Source organism: Sus scrofa, chromosome 13 (genome assembly GCF_054392235.1).
Source record: "Sus scrofa isolate SSC_HxYL_T2T_F1_AM1 chromosome 13, Sscrofa_HxYL_maternal_Yorkshire_Landrace_v2.0, whole genome shotgun sequence".
NCBI lineage: Eukaryota > Metazoa > Chordata > Mammalia > Artiodactyla > Suidae > Sus > Sus scrofa.
In genome coordinates, this window is record NC_139395.1 from 152,741,561 (window position 1) to 152,765,966 (window position 24,406).

Consider the following 24,406-nt stretch of genomic DNA (forward strand, 5'->3'; position numbering starts at 1 on the left):
AAAAACGTTTTGTAAACTGTCAAGCATTTAACCAATGCCAGGGAATAAATAATGAAGGAGAGAATGGACAGACTCCTCAGGCGGCCTAGAAGAGAGACAGATGCCTTCTGAGTGGAAGGAGCAAGAATGGCTTCATGGGCGAGGTGGTGCTAAGCTGGGCTTTGAGGATGGCAAGATTTGCAAAGGGCAGAATTGGTGGGGTAGGGCACCCAAAGTGAAGAAAACTCACAGAAGCAAACAAATGCAGGGCGTGTTTGGGGAACCACAGTGACTCTCGAGAAGTTAGACAGGAGGAGTTTTAGGAGCAGATAATGTGGAAAAGGAATATACAAATATCCCTATATCATCATCTGAATAATGGGGCCAGGCCTTAACATTTACTTCAGTAATTCTTGAGGACATCTGTAAAGGAATTATAGCTCAGGATGGTAATTGACATTAATAATGATTAATAATGGTGATCTCAGATTATTAATGAAAAGTTAAACTGTTTAGGAAGGCAGGGAAGTATTTTTCCATTAGAAGTATTTAACTAATAAATAGTTAAGTTTGTTTTGGTGCTAGAAGAGACTCCTTTAGTGATGTGAATAATTTAGTTAACTAGAACAACAACTCTTGTCTCCTGGAGAAGGGATAAATGAAGTATCACCATATATTGTTTTTATTTTCTCCTAAAAAGTAGTATAAGCTCTCAGGCAGAACAAGGGTTAAAAAAAAAGGGGGCGTTCCCGTCGTGGTGCAGTGGTTAACGAATCCGACTAGGAACCATGAGGTTTCGGGTTTGATCCCTGGCCTCACTCAGTGGGTTAAGGACACGGTGTTGCTGTGAGCTGTGGTGTAGGTTGCAGACAGGGCTTGGATCCCGCGTTGCTGTGGCTCTGGCGTAGGCCGGCAGCTACAGCTCCGATACGATCCCTAGCCTGGGAACCTCCCATATGCCGCGGGAGTGGCCCAAGAAATAGCAAAAAGACAAAAAAAAAAAAAAAAAGTATGTCATCAGTTTAAAAATGTCTGTCACGTCTTACTGTGGTGTAAAACTTTGGCTTTTACTGTTACTCAGAGGGAAGCCATTCTCCCCCTCCTACTTCTAGGTATGTCCTGGCACTTTTTCATGGCTCCAGGTACCACTCACCTACTATATGTGGGAAAAGGATGCTAAGAACTACTATTGTCCTTGCTGGGAAGCAGAATTGTGTGAGCACTGGAGTCACATTACCCATACCTCCTAGCTCTCTGGCCACCACTTAGAAGTCCTTTAACTATGGATATAATACTTAATAACTTTTATTTATTTATTTATTTATTTATTTATTTATTTTGTCTTTTTAGGACCACATATGGAGCTTCCCAGACTAGGGGTCGAATCAGAGCTGTAGCTGCTGGCCTACACCACAGCCACAGCAACACGGATCTGAGCCTCATCTGTGACCTACACCACAGCTCATGGCAATGCCGGATCCTTAACCCACTGAGCGAAGCCAGGGATCGAATCAGCATCCTCAGGATGCTAGTTGGGTTCATTAACTACTGAGCCACGACAGGAACTCCACTTCCTAACTTTCTAAATCACTTTCCTCATTTGTTATATGGGTACTACTAATAGTACCTATCTCATAAGATTATGAAAATTGAATAAAATAATACCTGTAGTGAAGTTAGAATAATGCCAGAACATACTAATAAGTGTTCCACTTACTTTTTCCTCTCAAAATATGTAGCTAAAATATAGTCCTTTTCATTACTATGATATTCCATTGTTGATGGATATTTGGGTAATTTCCAGTTTTTTCCGTTAAAACAAGAATGTGAACTTTCTTATATACATCTCCTGCCGCAGGAGTTCAAAAGTCTCTTCAGATAATAGGAGCGGCTGTTTCAGTTTTATATCACAAATATGTAGGAATTCCATTTGCTCTATGTGTCCCAACCCTGGATTTGTCAGACTTAGGCATTTTTTGCCAATCTGTTCATTTTTCATTTCCTTGATTACCAGTGAATATGAGCATCTTTTCACGTATATATAGGCCATGTGTGTTTCCTTTTCTGTGAAATCTTTTACCCAACTGGCTACTTGGTTATTTATTTTCCTTAATGATTTGAGGGAATTCTTTATATATTCTGGATACTTCCTCCTTCCCTCTTAGCTAGTCCATTCCCCTCTCCCCCTTTTTTTTTTCAATTTGGATTCAGAGTCGCTCTAATCCATCAGAGGTTCTTCTTCTTCCATTTTTATTTTATTTATTTATTTATTTATTTGAGTTTTCAGGGCTGCATCCATGGCATATGGACGTTCTCAGGCTAGGAGTCAGATCGGAGCTGTAGCTGCCAGCTTACATCACAGCCAGACCAATGCCATTTCTGCACCCTACACCACAGCTCATGGCAATGCCGGATCCTTAACCCACTGAGTGAGGCCAGGGATTGAACCGGCATCCTCATGGATACTAGTTGAATTCGTTTCTGCTGGGCCACAAGGGGAACTCCAAGATTCTTCTTCGTCTTTATATATATCTTTACTCCTTGTGAAGGAGGGTCATGGACAGGAGTATAGGTGGGTGGGCTGGAAATAAGTCCTATTTCCATTTCTGCTGGAATATATACTGTGTTCATCAGCAGGGGCAAAATGTCCCATCATATACAGATAAAATATAAAAAGTAATCCCAGGTGGCAAAATTATCGGTATTACTTACTTTCATTCTACTTTAATAATTTCTAATTTTTCAATAATAAATATGTATTATTTTTATAATCAGTAATACATGGTCTTGAGTTCCTGTTGTGGCTCAGCAGGTTAAGAACCTGACATACTGTCCGTGAGGATATAGGTTCAATCCCTGGCCTCACTCAGTGGATTAAAGATCTGGCTTTGCCACAAGCCATGGTATCAGTTGCAGATGCAGCTTGGATCCAGTGTTGCTGTGGCTGTGGCCTAGGCCTGCAGCTGCATCTCCAGTTTGACCCCTGGCCCAGGAACTTCCATATGTCACAGGTATAGGCATTTAACAACAACAACAACAACAACAAAAAAAAAAAAAGAAAGAAAAGAAAAGAAAAAAAAGAAAGGAAAAGGAAGAAATACAAGTTGTTGTTTTCTGAAAAGAATTTTTGCTCTTTAAGCTCTATGCTTTCAGAGATGTTTGATTTTTAAACCCGGTGGTAACAAGAGTTTGAGGGAAATCCCATTCAGCAGGAAGTAATAGTTGGTTAATATCAAAGAGGTGATCACAAGTGAACTCATCTGTAAATTGACAAATCTACCACAACAGGGACAAGACATGATAAGCTAAACTCTATGTTACCAAGGAGACTGTTAACTATACATTTAGATTTCCTTTGGACCCGGCACAGCTCTCAGAGGTAGGAACTTAATTGAAGCCTCCACTGCTAAGGATGGTGACAATATCCCTGAGGCAAACACTGGCTATTGTGTTCTGTTCTGCAAGGCTTAAAACCTACCTGCCTCCTGTGGTTACTTATGCTAGTCTTTTCAGTTCCCCAGGAGACCAGAGAGAAGAGAGAAAACAAACTCAAAGTTACACCTCCTGTCATCAGTCTGATGGGATCCACCCAGGAAAAGGTAGATGAGGCCCAAGCATGGATCCAAAGGATTCTGATCCTCCAGGATTCCCACATCATTGAGGATAAGCATATCCTCTACTTGGGGAAAAAGGAACATGACGATTTGTCTCAGCTTCAGAAAACCTTTCGGGTCTCTATCTCAGAGACTGTCAGTCTGGAAAAGGCAAAGTTAGAGATTAAAGGAGCCCGGGCTGACCTCATTGATGCCGTTATTAACATTGAACATATGCTATGTGAGGTTCAACAGGAAATGGCACGAAAAAAGGAGCAAGTCCTTTGGAGCTTGTCAGGTGAGTAACTTTTATTAAATTGGAAAGTCAGCTCTCCCAACTGTGCCTTCTTTTGGGTGTGAGTGTGCATGTGTGTCAGTGGGTGAGAGACAGAATGGAAGAGTAGAGAGAGTAAACCATATTGGGTCTGTGTTAGGCCATAAACTTTTATAACCTTTTTTGGCTCTCTTTCTACCAACAGGGTTAATTATTAGTAAATGAAAACACACACAATTGGATTTACTGATGATGACATGGATTGCCTAAGAGGGTATTATGTGGAAAACACAGGGTAACCCAAGCCCCAACTCTAGGAGAAAAAAGTACATCCCTAATTGTGCAGAGGGAGCATTCAAAGGCAGACACACTTCACTTACTTAAGTCATTTCTATAATTGAGTTTTACTTGCAATTATTTATTGCTGGCAGCATTAGGAGCCCTAAAATTGCTTACTTTGAGCCTTGTTACCAAAATAAATTATTCATTGGTACTGTGAGGTCCATTCAGGTGTCACTTATTCAGAAATTCCCATTGTGGCTCAGCAGTTAACGAACCCAACTAGTATCCATGAGGATGCGGGTTTGATCCCTGGACTCGCTCAGTGGGTTAAGGATCCGACATTGCCTTGAGCTATGGTGTAGGTTGAAGATGCGGCTTGGATCTGGCGTTGCTGTGGCTGTGGTATAGGCCAGTGGCTGCAGCTCGAAATCAACCCCAGCCTGGGAACTTCCATATGGCATGAGTGTGGCCCTAAAAATACAAAAAAAAAAAAAAAAGTATCATTCTCAGTGGGGCAAAATCCATCCTTTTAACTAAGCCCTAGAGCTAACTAGGAGATTATACCACTGAAAATACCACCTTGGGAGATTGAGCCTTATTTCATTTATTATTCAGCTAATATGTATTGCATGCACAATGTATGAAGCATTGTGGGATAAGATGGATATTGTTCCCACCCAAAATCAAATGGGGAAACTGAGAAGTAAGCAGGTTAGTTACGAAAGGGGAAAGTGGAAGAGCTCTGGAAACAACTAAAAGAGGCACCCAACCCAGACTGGGGAGGTTAGGGGAAGGCTTCTCAGAGGAGGTGTCATAAGTGGAGATGTGAATAGGTAGGAGTTAGTAAGGCAGAGAAAGAAACTTTCAAGAAATCAGACCAGGAGTTTCTGTCGTGGCGCAGTGGTTAATGAATCTGACTAGGAACCATGATGTTGCGGGTTCGATCCCTGCCCTTGCTCAGTGAGTTAAGGATCTGGCGTTGCTGTGAGCTGTGGTGTAGGTCGCAGACGTGGCTCGGATCCCAAGTTGCTGTGGCTCTGGCATAGGCCGGTGGCTACAGCTCTGATTAGACCCCTAGCCTGGGAACCTCCATATGCCACGGAAGCTCCATATGGCCCAAGAAATGGCAAAAAGACAAAAAGACAAAAAAAAAAAAAAGAAATCAGACCATAGCTGGGCTTAGATTATGTAAGAATTTATAAATCACATGAAAGTATTCAGAGTTTTTTTTTTTTGGAACCAAGGGGGAGTTTTGAATGATTCTAAGCAAAAGCAAGGTCAGACTTGTATTTTAAGAGATCACTGGTTGTAACGTGGAGAATGAAAATTCGGATGTAAAATTTCAAAGAACAAATTGAAATTTGTTTTCACCCTATGATTATAAAAATAATTCAGTCAGATATAGTCAGAATGGCTGGGAGTTTGCAATAACTGTTGTGTCCATTTTCAACAGAAAACCCAATGTCAAAAGACATGGACAAAAATAATACACAGGGAGTACCTGTAATGGCTCGGAGTAAGCTAATCCAATTAGGAACCATGAGGTTGCAGGTTTGATCCCTGGCCTCCCTCAGTGGGTTGAGGATCTCGCGTTGCCATGAGCTGTGGTGTGGGTCACAGACTCAGCTTGGATCTGGTGTTGCTGTGGCTCTGGCCGTGGACTGGCAGCTATAGCTCCAATTGGACCCCTAGCCTGCGAACCTCCATATGGCATGGGTGCAGCCCAAAAAAAAGCAAAAAAAACCCAAAACAAAAACTCAGGAATGAGTCCCAAGATTGTGATTTCTACTAGTTTTTGAAATGTAATGAGTGTGGGTCTTTAAATTTACCCTGATACTTCTCAAGAGAACAAGAGACAAAATAACATTGATCTCCTAGAAGGCTTGTGGTATTGCTTTAACTGCATTCATAAACTTGGCCCATTCTCCCAGCTGTTGGCTATTTAGTCATGTAAGTCCCTTGCTCTGCTGCAAGGTCCCACTTTTTTGGCAGTTGACAACTAAGCATATTATTCCACAGCCACATTTCAGAGGCTCGTATAGACTCACCCTCTCTTAATCAGCATAATCTCTTCATTAACAAAATGAAAAATTTCAAAATAAGTTCTTACTGCAGGGAATATCAACTATCCACCATATCCAGTATGTTTCAAATACTAGAAGTTGGGTTTCTCCTCTTTTTTGGAACTCCTGTAATCCTTCCTGGTGAGTGCCTTTGACAGCAGGAGTGTGTGGATCTTTGAGCCTCTGGTGCCCAGCCCAGTGCCTGAACTCCGATACTATGCTTTATAACTGTGAACTATTGCTCCCCAGGTTTAATTTAATTCAAATTTTCCTCTTTTGAAATTTCCTGTCTTTGGAGTTCCTCTCCTCTAGAGATATGTCCCTCTTGCTCTCCTGCTTTCCAGATTTACAACTTGGCCCCGCAGTGAGTTTCTCTGAATTTTCTCATCTGCTTTTGGTAGTTGAGTCCACTCACTTAGATAATGTGCTGGAGATCAGGTCACTTTAGTATATACTTGGTTGTAAGTCAAACTGAAAAAAAAAAAAAATGCCTTTGGTGTTTCTAGCGTGGCTCAGTGGTAACGAACCCAACTGGTATTCCTGGCCTCGATCAGTGGGTTAAGGATCTGGTATTGCCATGAACTGTGGTGTAGGTTGCAGATGTGGCTTGGATCCCAGGTTGCTGTGGCTCTGGTGTAGGCCAGCAGATGTAGCTCCGATTCGACCCCTACCCTGGGAATTTCCTTATGCCATGGGTGTGGCCTGAAAAGAAAAGAAAAGAAGCCTTTTGTGGGGAGGGGTTTCCATTTGTCCACCTGTGTATTTAGCCCAATAAGGAACTCCTTCAGGCAATAAAGGATTACCCCTTGAATTTAAAATAAGGACAGAAAGAAGTTAAGGAAGGAAAGAAGGAAGAAAAAGAGGGAAAAGGAAGGAAAGAACTGACACCATAAACTTTTAGTCTCCAAATTTTGCTCTTCTTAGTTGAGTGGCCTATGAGTAATACATGTAGCAAATATTCTGCCTTGCCCTTTAGAGAAAGCTCTGGTGAAAGCCAGATTTATAACCTTGGATCTGTACTTACTAGCTTTGTGATATTGAGCAAGTCGTTTAACTTTTCTGAGTTTCAATTTCCCTATTTGTAAAATTGTGGTATTTCATTAATGGTGTTGTAATGCTCAGATCAGGTAGAGATATGAAACTGTTTTGAAAACATTGATGTGTTACATAAATGCCACACTGTTTACCACCACTCCTTAATGTTTTCTTTTTCTTTTCTTTTTTTTTTTTAAGGCCGCATTCATGGCACGTGGAAGTTCCTGGGCCATGTGGAAGTTCCTGGGCTATATGAATCTGAACTGCAGCTGCAACCTATACCACAGCTCCAGGCAACATTGGATCCTTAACCAGCTGCTCCAGGCCAGGGATCAAACCTGTGCCTCCTCACCTACCTGAGCCACTACAGTCAGATTCGCAACCCACTACTCCACAGAGGGAACTCCCTTAATATTTTCTTTTTTTATTTATTATTTATTTGTTTATTTGTTTTTTAGGGCCACACTGGTGGCATATGGAAGTTCCTAGCTAGGGGTGAAATCGGAGCTGTAGCCGCTGGCCTATGCCACAGCCACAGCATCACCAGACCTGTGCCACATCTTCGACCTACACCACAGTTCAGAGCAACGTCAGATCCTTAACCCACTTATTAAGGCCAGGGATCGAACCTGCATCTTCATGGATCCTAGTCAGGTTCATTAACCACTGAGTCATGAAGGGAACTCCTTATTGTTTTCTTATGCTTGTCTCTTTTTATTTATGGTATCCTGGCTGGAAGTACAAACATTTCCTATTAGCAGCACAGCTAAGTATCATTATAAGTTATCCCTCGGCTTCATAATCCAAATTATCTCAAGACAAATTTATTAACCATCTCTTTTATCCTATGACTTCTCATGGTATTATAGCTGTCCTTGCATGTCCTAAACATATGAGGCACCCAAGTTGGACTGATAGTCTCTTCTTCCAAATTTTTATAATTTGTTTCATTAAATTTCTTTACAAACCTTTCCCTCTCACAGATCACTGAGTCAAAGTTTTGTCACCCATTTTTAGGGCAACAGACTCATCAGCAACCAGAAAATCAGAATCAAATGAAGGAAAATACATTTCTGAAATGCCTAAAGCTTTCAACTCCAGAAATTCAGGATCAAAAGAAACAGTTTGAAGACTGTGGTTTTCGGGTTATAAAGGTACACTGAGTTAAGGGGAGGATTTGACTCTTCTTGCTGTCACTTGGAGCAAAAACAAAAATTCACCTCCTGATGACTCTAATCTAGGTGCTCATCGACCTGGAATCCTAGGAATTAGAAAGGAGGGTAGGAATGGGCAGTTGGAATCAAATGGTAGAAATGATGTAAGGATGTACAGCAGCAAAGCTCAAGACTTAGAGAACAGGGCTCTGCTTATTTTGAAGCAAAATACGAAAAAACGGAATAGCATTTATCACACTGTATCAACATTGTTTACCTATTTTTATCTCTCATGAAACTGTGAGCTTTGAGAGGGCAAAGACTACGTCTGCAAATGTTGACCATTTCATTACCAGGGTCTGGCACATCATGATTGCTCAGTAAATTTTTATGAAAGAAGGAGCAGGGAATTTTAAAGGAATAGAGGTCAAATGGGAGAGGGTTAGGTCCAGGAGAGACGCTGATGCAACCTTACATGACAAGTAAATTGCATACAAAGTAAAGTGCACATAAATGCTCTTACTTTTGCAGCAGGGTATCAGTCAATTTAAGTAGCAGCTGTCCAGTTTCTTTTTCAGTTTTTCATTTCCTTGGGTTATAGGTGGAGAAAGTGGACAATGTGCTTCTCACGGCTACCTTCCAAAGAAGGAAGAAAATAATGGAAGAGAGAACTCATAGGAAACCTGTGAGCCACAGGTTGTTCCAGCAAGTCCCATACCAGTTCTGCAAAATGGTATGCAGAGTCGGCTTTCAAAGAATGTACTCAATGCCCTGCGGTAGGTGTCAGCCCCTCATCATCAGGGTTACTCTATGTGGGGATCGGTGAGCAGATATCAGCAGATGACTCACCACTAATAGCATTTGCTGCCTCAGTGAGGGGGTCATTTATGACTGGGATGTAGTGGTAAAGTCATTTGGAAAGGGTCATACTTAAGGGTTCCCGTCGTGACTCAGTGGTTAATGAACACGACTAGCATCCATGAGGACATGGGTTCCATCCTTGGCCTTGCTCAGTGGGTTAAGAATCCAGCATTGCAGTGAGCTGCGGTGTAGGTCCTAGATGAGGCTCAGATCCCTCATTACTGTGACTGTGGTGTAGGCCAGTGGCTGTAGCTCCAACTTGACCCCTAGCCCGGGAAACTCTGTATGCCACAAGTGTGGCCCTAAAAAGACAAAAATAAATAAATAAATAAATAAAAGAAAAAAGAAAGGGTCATACTTAACAATTTTTCCTTCATATATTTTGTGACTGGTGGGTTTTATGTTGATGAAAGTGTTAGCAGGAAGAATTCGTTTATTGTTTGTCCTCTTTCTGTGTTTATGTCCTATCTGCAGAGAGCACCCTGGAGCTTTTTTTTTTCTTCTTCTTCTCTCAACAAAATTACTATCAACACTACCAAACCATCTTCCTCCCTTAATTAGAAGGACATTTTCTTGAATGTAATAAAGTTGGTCTTTTCTCTTCTATCCTCTTCATTTCTTGTAGCTGCCACGGAGTGAATTAGGTATCATCTGGCAGGTGAAATGAAAAATATTTTAAGATCCTGCTTAGCTATGAGGGTTTTATGTGTAGTTTCCATGTCTCTGTTGTACAAAAAAATATTATGTACTTAATTGCTGTATTTTCCCCTTTAAATCTCTCTGAAAGAGGCTAAGAAGTTTGGTAATAATCATGGAGAATACAGAGCAATGTAGCTTGATTTGGCCATTAAATCTGGTCCATTAAGCATGTGGCTGTTGATCTTTACCTTTCAAATACATAGCATGATCCTCACTAGAGAGCCTGTGCCAGGCCTGGATTCCTGCGAAGCAAAGTGTCTGGAAAGCATCTTCTCTTTGCCCCAGAGAGAACATAAGCAATACCTAGAGTGAAAACTGAACAGGGACACTTTTTACCTTGGGGTAAAAATTGCTAAATAAATTCCCACCAAGAAGTCTTTGATTGGAACCCTGGAAAGTGTTGATTAGCATGGTCCTTTTGTTGGCAAAATCTTAAAAATTCACAACCTCCATTTGCTCCTAAACCCATTGTAACTGACTCCTCTGCACCCCAACCCTGCTCCTTCTACTTCTGCTTAAACAACTCTCACTAAGATCATTCCACTCCTCCTGTTTTGCAAATCCAGCAAGTGCCCTCTTTTCAGTCCTATGGCAGCCACTGGTAATTGCACAACAGCTGTACCCATATTTCTTCCCCAAACAGCTAAGACACACACCATACTCCCAAGAAAGACTGTCCCAGAGTCTCACCTTGTCTCATCATCCGTCTCAAGTCCAGACAGTCCTCTCTTAAACCTTAAAGACACGGTGACTGCCCTAGTACACTCATTATATAATGATATGAGAGGGAGTAGAAAAACTGCAATAAAAACTCCTATTTCAAGAGAGGAGAAGGAAAATACATAAGTCATTGATTTATAGCACTCATCACATGCTGCTGGACCAGAATAGTGAGGACTCTATTCTGGAAGTGGAATAAGACCCCTGTTTTGCATGCTGCGAAAAGTCTTACTTATGTACTGCTGCCCCTGGTCATTTCTAAGTGCACTGCCCATCTGGGGTCCATGGATTACCTCAGGGGTCTAGAATGCTCCCAGGCCCCTAATAGCTGGGTTTGTTTTTTTGACCATATAGTTCCTTTACAAACTCAGTAGACATGAGACCTCTTTGCATCTAATCAAGTTTGTGTCTTTATAACCCAGTCAAAGATCTTGTCTCTGTCTATTCTTTAAGCCTCAAGATTCTGGCCTCTGTGCTCTGCCCACCTCCCTACCTCTTAACTTAACAGCCACTGCCTTGTGGCAATTCAGATGGTAGACTCAGTCAGGAGATACTACGCCTAATGTGACTTGTGCCAGTGTATCTGGTGAGAACGCTTAACTGCAAGTGCTTGAGAAACCCAGCAGACATCAACTTTGTCACCACTGAAGCTGTTTGCAACTCATTTTTTTTTCATTTAGTTTTCATTTGGAGTACAAAGACACCTGGCTTTTTCACCCCTGCAAGGTTCCAAATTTGGGGACTCTAGGTGAATTTAGATGCCATGTGTTGGTAGAGGGGGCTTCAATTAACACAGCTTTATTTTTTTATATCTTTCTTGCCTTCTAGCCAGTTCTGTTTTGAATTCCTCTCTTACTTATAAGACTTGGATGAATGCATCAAGAATAGACATGCTTGAAGTGGTTTTATTGGATTAATTCATTCATTCCATAGGTATTTATTGAGAACATTCTAAGAGTCAGGCCATGTGCTAGGTGGGAGGGATACAACAGTAAAACGAAGTATGCAGAGTTCCTGCCCTTCCAATTTATAATCTAGTGAGCCCATCTGTTGTCCTTTATTTAAATATTAGTGTTTTCTGGAGTTCTGAAGGGAACCTTCTTTTCCTCTGTAATATCCCGCCTATTCCCATGGCTTCAACTCCTACCTCTAGAATGATGACCTGCAAATTTGTTAACTAATTCTCTACCTTTCTCCTGACCTGCAGGTCCCTATTTCTGACTGTCTTTTGGACATCTCTGCCTAGATGTCCCATAGTTACCTCAAACTGAACTCTTTTCTTGGCCATAATTTTCTTTTTTTTTCTTCTCTCTCTCTTCTTTTATTTTTTTAGGGCTGCATCTGCGGCATATGGAAGTTCCCAGGCTAGGGGTTGAATCAGAGCTGCAGCTGCTGGCCTCCGCCACAGCCACAGCAATGCAGGATCCTTAACCCACTGAGCAAAAGGCCATGGATTGAACCCACATCCTCATGAATACTAGTCAGGTTCTTAACCCACTGAGCCCCAATGGGAACTCCCTTTGGCCATAATTTTCTTTAAGAAATAAGTTTCCTCCTCCCTCCCTCCCCATACTCCCTAACCTGGCTGATACCACCATTGATCTACCAGGTCTTCTAAGCTGGTAGTTTTATTATCCTCCATACCTTCCTTTCTCTCACTGTCCTATCCAGGCAGTCACACAGTCCTGGTGATTCTCAATTAAATTCTCAGTCTAGCCTTATCTCTCTCTCTCTCTGTTCCAGCTGCCTTAGTTCCCCTAGGCCTAGACTGGTCCTTGGCTCAAAACTACCCCATCTGACCTAAACTTTGCTACCAGAATTAGCATCTACAAAATTACATGCCTGCTTAAAATCTACATTTTTAGTTTCCTATGGGGTAAAAACTCACACTCCTTAGCAGAGCACTTAAGGGCCTTAGCCGCACGTTATTTTACCAGCTTATCACTTACGGTTACATTCCTCAGCACTCCAGCCGTGAACTTCTTAGACCTTACTAAAGACATGCATCATGCTTTCATGCCTCTTTGCCTTTGCCAAGGACAGTGCTTTCCCTCCTCACCCATTTTAGCCCTGCGAGCTCCTGTTCCTTCTTTAAGATATAGTTCAGTTGGCATCTCCTGTTTGATACCTTGCCCAACTCCTGCAGCCCCATGAGTTGCTTCCCCCTCTGCTCCTGTACATTTGTTACAACAGCTGTAAATGTAACAAGTGTATCTCAGGTATGGGTTAGGGTTAGGGTTAGGCTCCATTTTTTTTTTTTTTTTTTTTTTTTTGTCTTTTTCCCTTTAGGCTCCCTTTTCTTTATGGCTCTGTAACTGAACTCACCTAGCTTTCATGGTTCCGCATGTACACATGTGGAAAACTCCATCTTGACAGTTTAGGATGAACACAGTCATTTTCAGAGTTTTCTTAGTACACTTGGGGTTTAAACTCAGTTCCTAAAAAAAAAAATAAAATAAACTCAGTTCCTGCATGGGTTTGCCCCTTCTCCTAGATTGCACTGGATAGTGGGACAGGCATTGTGAGGAGGCCTAGTTCCTGGCCCCATCTGTCCTCTGCCTCCCAGCATCCTCTGCTCAATAAACCACCCTGGGCTTTGCTCATTAGCACCTTCCCGTGCTTAAATTTCCAATGTCCTTAGCTCTTAGGTAGTATCTACACAGGCTGCTCTGTTTTTTGTGCAGAGCCAAATCCTTTCTAGCCGTGTCTGTGCCCCTTCTGCAGCACAGGAGATGTTTGAGTGTGTGCATCCTCCAAGCTGAAATGTAAGACTGTGAGGGACAGTCCTCACCTGCGCTGAGGGTCTTCCCAGCCATTGCTACTTTCCCCTCAGGTGCCCGGGTGGATGAGGGGCTGCACCCAGTGGGGTCAGACAGTGGTCCCCTCTGATGTGGAAGTCCTCCCAGTGTTTCTGAGGTTTCTATTTTCTGCTCTATCTTGACTCCCAGGGTCTTCTCCAGGGAGTGAGAGAGTAAGGTGATCACGTTCTCAGAGCTCCCAAGAGTTCTAGTCATGTCTTCTCTGACTCTTTTCTTCCTGGCAGGTAGAAAGAAAACCTTTTATCTTGAAGTGAGAAAACTGCTTTTAGAATACCTGGTGTTCTTCTTTCCTCTCCCATATGTGATATAAACTCCATGATCTATATCCTTCAGGCTTTAGCCTTTTGTCTCAAAAAACCCCCCCCTTTTTTTTTTTTTTTTTTTTTTTTTTTTTTTTTTTTTTTTGTCTCTCAGAAAACCTAACTCTGAAAGCCAGGCTTTTACGACCATACTCTCTGCTTGATTAAAAATGATTTTATGGTGTTCCCATTGTGGCACAGTGGTTAACGAATCTGACTAGGAATCATGAGGTTTTGGGTTGCTTAGTGGGTTAAGGATCCGCCATTGCCGTGAGCTGTGGTGTAGGTTGCAGACGTGGCTCAGATCCCACATTGCTGTGGCTGTGGTGTAGGCTGGCGGCTACAGCTCCAATTAGACCCCTAGCCTGGGAACCTCCATATGCACGGGAAGCGGCCCTAGAAAAAGGCAAAAAAGACAAAATAAATAAAAAAAAAATAAAAGTGATTTTATGCCATGCATATATTTTCAATTGACTTTGTTCTGAGCTTTATCCTTTTTGCCCCTGAGGTGATAAGTAGCAAGAACTCAATGGGTGGAGGAACAGGGAGCAAGAAGAAACTCCCAGAAAAGAGATCTTTGAATTTTATCTCAAAATAGCCCCTTGCTGCATAAAGTTGTACTGTATTAATCTGTTTACATGTGGGGAGTCCTGGAGTTCCTATCATGGCTCAGCAGTAATGAAACCAACTAGGATCCATAAGGATACGGGTTTGATCCCTGGCCTTGCTCAGTGCATTAAGGATCCAGCATTGCCATGAGCTGTGGTGTAGGTTGCAGTTGTGGCTCGAATCTGGTGTTGCTGTGGCTGTGGCATAGGTCAGCAATTGCAGCTCAGATTCTACCCCTAGCTTGGGAACTTACATATGCAACCCTAAAAAGGGGGGGGGGAACAAACAAACAAACATGGGGAGTTCTCTTTGTGAATTTTTGAGGATCATATCATTTTTGAATCTCAGGTCCATCATGGTAGCCACTAGCCGCGTGTGGATATTGAGCACCTAAAATGTGGTTGATCTGATTTGAGGTATGCCTTGACAAAGACCACACTCAATTTTAAAGACCATTACCAAAGAAAAGAATGTAAAATATCTCTGTAATCATTTTTATATTGATTACATGTTGAAATGCTAAGTTGTTTTTCTTTTTCTTTTTAGGGCTGCACCAGAATGTATGGAAGTTCCCAGACTAGGGGTCAAATTGGAGCTACAGCTGCTGTCCTACATCACAGCCACAGTAACACCAGATCCGAGCCACGTCTTCAACCTCCACCACAGCTCATAGCAATGCTGGATCCTTAATGCACTGAGCAAGGCCTGGGATCATTCCTGTATCCTCATGATACTAGTAAGGTTCATAACCCACTGAATCACGACAGGAACGCCCAAAATAATAACATTTTGAATATGATAGGTTAAAAAAATCATTAAATTAATTTTACCTTTTTAAAAAATCTTTTTAGGGCTGCACCTGTGGCATATGGAAGTTCCCAGGCTGGGGGAGCTGGAAATTAGAGCTGTAGCCACTGGCCTACACCACAGCCATAGCAATGCCAGATCAGAGCCACGTCTGCAACCTACACCACAGCTCACGGTAATGCTGGATCCTTAACCCACTGAGCGAGGCCAGGGATGGAACCTGCGTCCTCGTGGATGCTAGTCAGATTCATTTCCAGCGAGCCATGACAGGATCTCCCAGTTTTACCTTTTTTTTTTTAATGTGGCTACTAGAAAATTGTAAATTACGTATGTGGCTCCCATTGCATTTCTATTGTTCAGTGCTGCCCTAGATCCTGAAACAGTGTTAGGTCAAGTCCTAAGTAAACATAAAGAGAGAGGGAGGGAAGAATGGAAAGAAAGGAGGGAAAGAGAATACAACTTCAAAGAAGTTTTCTTGTTTTTCCCTCTCAGTGGGAGTAGAGAGTGAATGAAGCAGAGATTACCTTCAGATCCACAGTTGGGCCCTCAGCCACCTTGAGAGTGCTTAATATTCCAGGGAAGAGAAGATAAATCACAAGCATTTAGGCAGAACAAAGAATATTCATTTCCAAGGGTTGGAATAGGGCATGTCCTCCTTATTATCAGAGTATTCAGGATACCTGATGAATGCAAAACTTCCTGTTGAGCATGGACCTAGATCAGGAGCATGTGGAGAAAGAAATAATGCTATTTGCAGCAACATGGATGGACATGGAAATTATCATGCTAAGTGAAGTTAGTCAGTGAGACACCAACATCATATGCTCTCACTTACAGGTGGAATCTAAAAAAAGGACACAATGAACTTTTTTGCAGAACAGATACTGACTCACAGACTTTGAAAAACTTAGGGTTTCTAAAGGAGACAGATTGGGGGGGTGGGAGGATGCACTGGGGTTTTGGGATGGAAATGCTATAAAATCAGGTTGTGATGATCATTGTACAACTCTAAGTGTAATAAAATTCATTGGGTTAAAAAAAGAAGAAGCGGAGTTCCCATTGTGGCACAGTGGTTAATGAATCTGACTAGGAACCATGAGGTTGTGGGTTCGATCCTTGGCCTCACGGGTTAAGGATCTGGCGTTGCTGTGAGCTGTGGTGTAGGTTGCGGACGCGGCTCGGATCCCGCGTTGCTGTGGCTCTGGCGTAGGCCAGTGGCTACAGCTCTGATTAGACCCCTAGCCTGGGAATCTTCATATGCTGTGGGAGCGGCCCAAGAAAAGACAAAAAGACTAAGTAAATAAAGGAAGAAGCATGTGGAAATTCTCAGTGGGGTATTTTACCAGCCCATGGTGAGAACTGAGGACTTATCCCTCCTTGCTTGCAGTAGAGAATACCCCTCTAGTAACCAGAGGGCCATTGTCCCCCAAATCCAGGGTATCTCTTCCTAAACCATGCAGCATGCACACTAACATTACTTCATAGGCTCAGTATTCCCCTTATTTTGACACAGTTTTCTTGTAATGCATCCATGAATTTGGGAGATACTTTGCCTTCCTAGATGCTTTGTTTATTAGCTCTGTTCTCAAGAGTTCTAGAGATGTACTTATCGGCAGCTCGAAAAGCCATGTTCTAAGAGAAACAGAATCTTCCCTACATTATGTTCTCTTTGTTAGCTGCTTGGTTGGTAATGTTGACTTAAGTCGTACTTTCAATGAACCTCAGATTTTTCATGTTTTGCTACCCAAATCACATATGCAAGAAGATAGTTGATGTAAAAATGCTTTGTCAATCATAGACTCCTTTATAAACTCTAATGGTATATTATGATGCAAGCTATTAAATGTGTGTGATATTCATGGTAATTTGCCACAAGTGAACAACTTTGGGTGTCTTTGCTACAGACACAGGGACTTGGGACCTGGAAGTAGTGATTATTTGGAGGACGAGGAAGAGAATGCATATGAGTACCCAGATAGGCAATAGAATTTGTCAAATTATAATAATCGTTCATTTTTTTCTCTTGTCAGACCCAAAATATGGAGCTGGAATATATTTCACCAAGAACCTCAGAAACATAGCACGCCAGGTCAAGAAAGCATCTGCCACAGATAAGCTCATCTATGTGTTTGAGGCTGAAGTACTCACAGGCTCCTTCTGCCAGGGTAATCACTTAAATATTGTTCCCCCACCATTGCATCCTGGAGCCATAGAGAGCCATGACAGTGTGGTTGACAAAGTTTCCAGCCCTGAAACCTTTGTCATTTTTAGTGGCACACAGGCTATGCCCCAATATTTGTGGACTTGCCTCCAGGATCATGTACAGGATTATTTAGGACAAATGGTGCTCTCTTCACAGCAGTTTCAGAGGAAATTCTCAAGTGGCAGCCCTGTTGATTAACCTCCACATCATTTTAACAACAGGCATGACCTTGCTTTGGAAAAACCAACCAAATAATGACCATCAGTGACTCAAAGGCTGGTTTGAATATGTCAGATGGGTTGTCTGTATGGACTGACAGGGTAATTGAAGAGATCAAATACAAACTAGCATCTTCGTGCCTTCATCTTTATCTTCCTCTCTTAGGTTGGGTAGATACCAGCTGAAGCTTTCTCAGGACACTTCCCTCTCCTTCAAGCTGTCCTTTCTTTACCATAGTTTAATATTAACAGTGTTTTTCATATAACAAAGAGATTTTTCCAGTAAATAATCCAGTCCTTTTATTTTGTAAAATGATACTGTAATCTCTTGGAACAATAATGTGATCTTAGATTTTCCAGAGAATCTTATAAAGTACTTTAGATATCAAAATAAATCACCTTTGCCAAAGTACGTTGCTCTGAAAATTATGTGTAAAATGAAATTATTTGAAGTGGAACGACATCAGAAGGCTTTTACTCTACTGATATCCTATTTGGATTCATCCGTTTCAAGCAATGCCACCCAAACACCATGAAACCAAATTATTATTTCACCAAATATGTCTCGAACACCAGATGTGTTTCAGTCATTTTCTGAGTGCCAGACAAGACAAATGTCTTCCAAAAGCTTTCAGTCTGAATAATCAGAAAGGCAGCTATGGACAGTTTAGCAAATGTGACTTGGTGTAACAAAAGAGGATTTATAAATTCTTTGGAAATATTTAAGGAGAGGGATAAATTAATCCAGGGGTGAGAGGAAGTCCTTCTAAAGAAAGCAAAACTTAGGCTGAGAGCTAAAGAATTTGTAAGAGTTTGGCAAACTAGGGATGCAGCACATTGGGAGTAGAGTTGCAAGAGTATTCTATGCAGGGAGCTTAATCTGCTGTGACTGTGCTTGTATTTGACTTCAGAGTTCTGCAGTGTAGAAGCCAGCTAATCTCAGCATGCCTGTCCTTCCTATTCTGAAATCATTATCTCTGTACACTTTCAAACTTTCCTGACCCTCACATCCTTAGTCTCTCTGAAACACTTCCTCCTCCTCCTCATCTTACCTCAACCAACGTTCATCATCTTGCAAGAAGCATGCTTATTGTCTCATTGGTATTGTCCTTGAATATGGGCAAGACAGGTCCTGCCTTGGACTTCTGGTTTGAGAGATTCTCAATCTGACCTTTCCCCAGCTGTGCCCACCTCCACAAGGTGAGGAATTCACAAGGTCAAAAAAAATGTGTCCCTTTGGAACCTGCGTACTTCACTTCTAAGCCACCTACGATGTACCTGGAAACTCTAGTTTCCTGCCTAAATAGCTCCAGGTCACTTCTAGGGTCTGACTGGGCCTCTTCCTTGGGTCTCTCTTCCCAAGGGTGGACTGTGCCACAGTCTGCATCAAGAATGGCCATGAGGGATTCCTGCTGTGGCGCAGTGGGTTAAAAATCTGACTGCAGCAACTCCAGTTGCTGCAGAGATGTGGATTCAATCCCTGGCCCAGCTCATTGGGTTAAAGGATCTAGCATTGCCTCAGCTTCAGCATAGGTTGCGGTTGCAGCTTGGAATCAATCCTGGGCCCCAGGAACTTTCATATGCCACATGTGTCCATTAAAAAAAAAAAAAAATAGAGTGGCCAAGAAACATGGTGAAACTGTAGGCCTCCGAAGAGGTGATCTTGAAAGCAGACAGAGGGGGAGTTCCCATCATGGATTAGCAGAAATGAATCTGACAAGCATCCATGAGGATGAAGGTTTGATCCCTGGCCCCGCTCAATGAGTTAAGGATCCGGCGATGCCATGAGCTGTAGTGTAGGTCGTAGACACGGCTCGGTTCTGGTATTGCTGTGGCTGTGGCGTAGGCCAGTGGCTACAGTTCCAATTCGACCCCTAGCCTGGGAACCTCCATATCCTGCAGCTGCAGCCCTAAAAAGACAAAAAAAAAAAAAAAAAAGCAGGCAGAGGGAGCAGTCAAGTCATCTACAAAGGAATGACAATTAGACTGACTGCATACTTTTTTTGTAGGCAATATAATATCCTCCCTCTGCCCTTTGCAAAGATGTTCACACCTTAACCTCCTGAACCTGCGAATATATTACCTTAGGTGGAAAAAGGCATTTTGCAGATATAATTAATGCTGCCTTCAAATGGGAGGATTATCCAGGATTATGCAAGTGGCCAGTCTAGTCACATAAGAGTCTAGTCTAGTCACATAAGACATGAGAAGAATCTGATGCCCTCTGCTTGTTCTGAGATGTAGGGGACTATGTGCAAGGACCAGAGGAAATCTTCTCAGAATTAAGGGTGGTCTTCAGCTGACAACCAGCAAGGAAACTGAGATCTAAGATCTTTAACTGCATGGAACTGAATTCTGCCAGCACCTGAGTGAACAGGGAAATGGACTCAAAATCTTCCAGAAAGGAATGAAGCCTGCTAACGCTTTGATTTTAGCCTAGAGAGACCTCTGCCTGACTTCTGACCTATGGAACTGTGAGGTGGTATATTTGTACTCTTTTAAGTCACTCAAGTTGTGGTAATTTGTTATGGTAGTAATAGAAAACTAATACTGAAGCCTGAAGGCATTAGTATAATATTTTCAAAGGCCTGAGAGACATGAACTGATAACCTAGAATTCTATAAGTAGCTAAACTTTTATTTTGTCTTAATTTTTTTTTTTTTTGGTCTTTTTGTCTTTTTGCCATTTCTTGGGCCGCTCTGCAGCATATGGAGGTTCCCAAGCTAGGGGTCCAATCGGAGCTGTAGCCACCAGCCTACGCCAGAGCCACAGCAACGTGGGATCCGAGCCGCGTCTGTGACCTACACCACAGCTCATGCCAATGCCGGATCCTTAGCCCACTGAGCGAGGCCAGGGATCGGACACACAACCTCATGGTTCCTAGTCGGATTTGCTAACCACTGAGCCACTACGGGAACTCCTTGTCTTAATTTTTGTATAAAGACCTTCTCAGGTCATCAAAAACTGAATTTACCAACAATATTAAACTCTCACTTAAGGAATTTAAAATTTAAAGAATATGCTTCAGGGAGAAGGCAAAAACAGAAAAATCTAAGCTGCAAGAAGGAATAATAAAGAATTGGTAAATGTGTAAATGGTAAATTATTGTATTTAAAAACAACAGTAATAATTTGGGGAATAATATAAGACAAATAAAATACGAAAAAAATGAACTATGTAAAATGGTGGAGTAATGAATACAGTTAAACGTTTAAAGGGATTAAAAGTCCTTGTGTTTTTCAAGATATTAGCATTAAGTTTATCATACAGATTAAATTTAAGAACAGCCACTAAAAGAAGAGAAGTAGAGTAACTTCTAAATAGTAGACCAACAGACAATAAGTGCTGGAGAGGGTGTGGAGAAAAAGGAACCCCATTACACTGTTGGTGGGATTGTAAGTTGGTGCAACCACTGTGGAAAACAGTGTGGAGATTCCTCAGAAAACTGAAAATAGAACTACCATTTGATCCAGCAATCCCACTCCTGGGCATCTATCCAGAGAAAAGCACGACTCGCAAAACACATGTACTCCAATGTTCATTGCAGCACTACTTGAAATAGCCAAGACATGGAAACAGTGTAAATGTCCATCGACAGAGGAATGGATGAAGAGGATGTGGTACCTACACAATGGAATATTACTCAGCCATTAAAAGGAACGAAATACTGTCATTTTTAGCAACATGGGTGGACCTAGAAATTATTGTGCCAAGTGAAGTCAGCCATACAATGAGACACAAACATCAAATGCTTTCACTGATGTGGAATCTGAAAAAAAGGACAGACTGAACTTCTTTGCAGAACAGATACTAACTCACAGACTTTGAAAAACATGGTTTCCAAAGGAGACAGGTTGAGGGGTGGGGGAATGGGCTGGGGGTTTGGGATGGAAATGCTATAAAATTGGGTTGTGATGATCATTGTACAACTATGAATGTAATAATAAACTCATTGAGTATTAAAAAAATATTGATGATCTGAAAAATAAATAGTAGACCAAAAAAAAAAAAAAGTCAAATCAGGGAAGGTGGGAAAAAAAGAATCAGGAAAAAATGTGAGACAAACAATGCAAGATGGGAAAAATAGTTCCAAATACATAAATGATCATAATATGTGTAATTTGGATTAAATTGGCTATTTTAAGTCAAACACTGATAAATTGGATTTTAAAAATCCACCTGCAGAGCAGTTAAATATATAAAGCAAACACAGACATAAGGGAGAAAAATTGATAGTACTACAATAATAGTAAGGGACTTTTAATATCCTACTTACATCAGTGGACAGATCATTAAGACAGAAAAATCAATAAGGAAACGCTGGACTTAACAACACAGTAGACAAAATGGAATTAATAGATATATTTAGAATGTTCCATCCAAAAGCAGCATTCTTTTCAAGTTCACATGGACCATTCTCCAGGATAGATCATGTGCTAAGTCTCAATAAACTTAAGAAGACTAAAATCATATTGAGCACCTCTCCAACCTCAACAGTATAAGACTAGAAATCAATTACAAGGAAAAAACTGCCAAAAATGCAAATACTATACTGAACATCCAATGGGTCACTGAAGAAATGAAAGAGGAAATTTAAAAATGCCTGGAGACAAATGAAAATGAAAACACAATGATCCAAAATCTATGGGACACAGCAAAAGAAGTTCTGAGAGGGAAGTTTATGGGGATACAAGCCTACCTCTGGAAACAAGAAAAATCTCAAACAGTCTAACTTTATACAAAAAGCAATTAGAAAAATAAGAACAAACAAAATGGAAAGTTTTAAAAGGAAGGAAGTAATAAAGATTAGCGTGGAAATAAATGAAACAGAAACTTAAAAAACAATAAAGATCAATGAAATTAAGAACTTGTCTTTAAAAAGATAAACCAAATTGGCAGACCTTTAGTGAGACTAATCAAGAAATAAAAAAGAGGGCACAAATAAATGAGAAATGAAAGAGGAGAAGTGACAACTGATACCACAGAAATACAAAGGATCAGAGTTCCCATCATGGTGCAGTAGTTAACGAACCTGACTAGGAGCCATGAGGTTGCAGGTTCAAGCCCTGACCTTGCTCAGTGGGTTAAGGGTCCAGCATTGCCGTGAGCTGTGGTGTAGGTTGCAGACTCGGCCCAGATCCCGTGTTGCTGTGGCTGTGGTGTAGCTGACAGCTCCAATTTGACCCCTAGCCTAGGAACCTCCACATGCTGCGGGAGTGGCCCAAGAAATGACCAAAAGACTAAATAAATAAATAAAAATAAAAACAACAAAAATTTTTAAAAAACCCAAAAAACAAAGGATCATAAGAGATTACCATGAACAATTATACACCAATAAATTGGAATACCTAAAAGATATGGATAAATTCCTAGAAGCATACATTCTCCCAAGACTAAATTAGGAAGAAATAAAATATGAACAGACTGACCACCAGTAATGAAACTGAATCTATAATCAAAAAACTCCCAAGAAACAAAAGTCCAGGACCAGATCTCAGCACGGGTGAATTCTACCGAACATCGGAAGAAGAATTTACATTTATCCTTCCCAAACTATTCCAAAATATTAAAGAGGAATGTTTCTGAACTCCTTCTGCAAGGTCAGACTCACCCTAATACACAAATCAAAGATACCACAAAAAAGGAAATTATATGTGGAATCTAAAAAATAAAACAAATAAAAAAAAACAACAAACCAGAAACAGACTTACGGATTTAGAGAAGAGTGAGTGGTTGCCAGAGAGGAGGAGGTGGGAGGCTGGACAAAAATAGGTGAAGGGAATTGAGACACAAACCTCTAGTGGTAAAATAAATAAGCCACAAGGATGTAATATTCAGCATAAATAATATGGTCAATAGTATTGTAATGACTCTGTATGGGGGCAGATGGTTACTAGACTTATAATGATGATTATTTCATAATGTATGCAAATGTCAAATCATGATGTAGTATAAAACTAATAAATATGTCAACTATTACTTCAGTATAAAAAAAGAATTGTAAAAAATACAATTACATACTGTTTACAGGGGGTATAACAAAATGATTAAAATACAGAAAGATTGAAAAAAATAGAAAAAAATGTAATTAGAAAACATCAACCAAAAGAAAGCTGATGCAGCTATATTGGTAGTAGCAAAATAGACCTTAAATTAAAGAATATTATTAGGGATAAATGGCTACTTGATAATAACAAAAGATTCAGTTAACCAGGAATAGATATGATGATAGGCCTATATGCATTTAATAATGTACCCTCAAACTATATAAAGCAAAAACTGACAGTTACAGGCAAAACTGACAAATCCACTTAGAGATTTAGTACAGCTCTCTTAGTAGCTAGTAGACACTCAGTTAAAAAAAAGTAGTATGGGAATCCCCCTCGTGGCTCAGCAGTTAGCAAACCTGACTAGTATCCATGAGGATGTGGGTTCTATCCCTGGCTTTGTTCAGTGGGTTAAGGATCCGGCATTGGCATGAGCTGTGGTATAGGTCACAGACACAGCTCAGATCCCACACTGCTGTGGCTGTGGTGTAGGTCGGCAGCTACAGCTCCTATTAGACCCCTAGACTGGGAACCTCCATATGCCTCGGGTGTGGCCCTAAAAGACAAAAAAAAAAAAAAATTGTATGACTATCAAAGATTAGAAGAACCCTATTTTAACCTAATGTTCTTCTCAAGTATACACAGCACTGTTATACATATTGATCATAGTCTAAGTTCAATAGTTTTAAAGACACTCTCAATTGGACTGTGTTCTCTGACCATCATCATGTAATTAACTTAGAA

At 41.1% G+C, this 24,406-nt stretch overlaps 1 protein-coding gene across 16 annotated transcripts in view; it reads left to right on the forward strand.

Annotated features, from left to right (window-relative positions):
- The window catches only part of PARP9 (poly(ADP-ribose) polymerase family member 9), a 39,435-nt gene extending 21,408 nt beyond the window's left edge, over positions 1 to 18,027 (forward strand). For all 16 annotated transcript variants that reach the window (XM_084991009.1, XM_084991006.1, XM_084991011.1 and 13 more), the window contains 4 exons: positions 3,493 to 3,870; positions 8,244 to 8,380; positions 8,982 to 9,156; positions 17,225 to 18,027. In XM_084991009.1, the coding sequence (XP_084847135.1) occupies positions 3,493 to 3,870; positions 8,244 to 8,380; positions 8,982 to 9,156; positions 17,225 to 17,595 (1,061 nt within the window). In that variant the 3' untranslated portion in view covers positions 17,596 to 18,027. The remainder of the gene's footprint in view (positions 1 to 3,492; positions 3,871 to 8,243; positions 8,381 to 8,981; positions 9,157 to 17,224) is intronic.
- Positions 18,028 to 24,406: the final 6,379 nt, after the last annotated feature.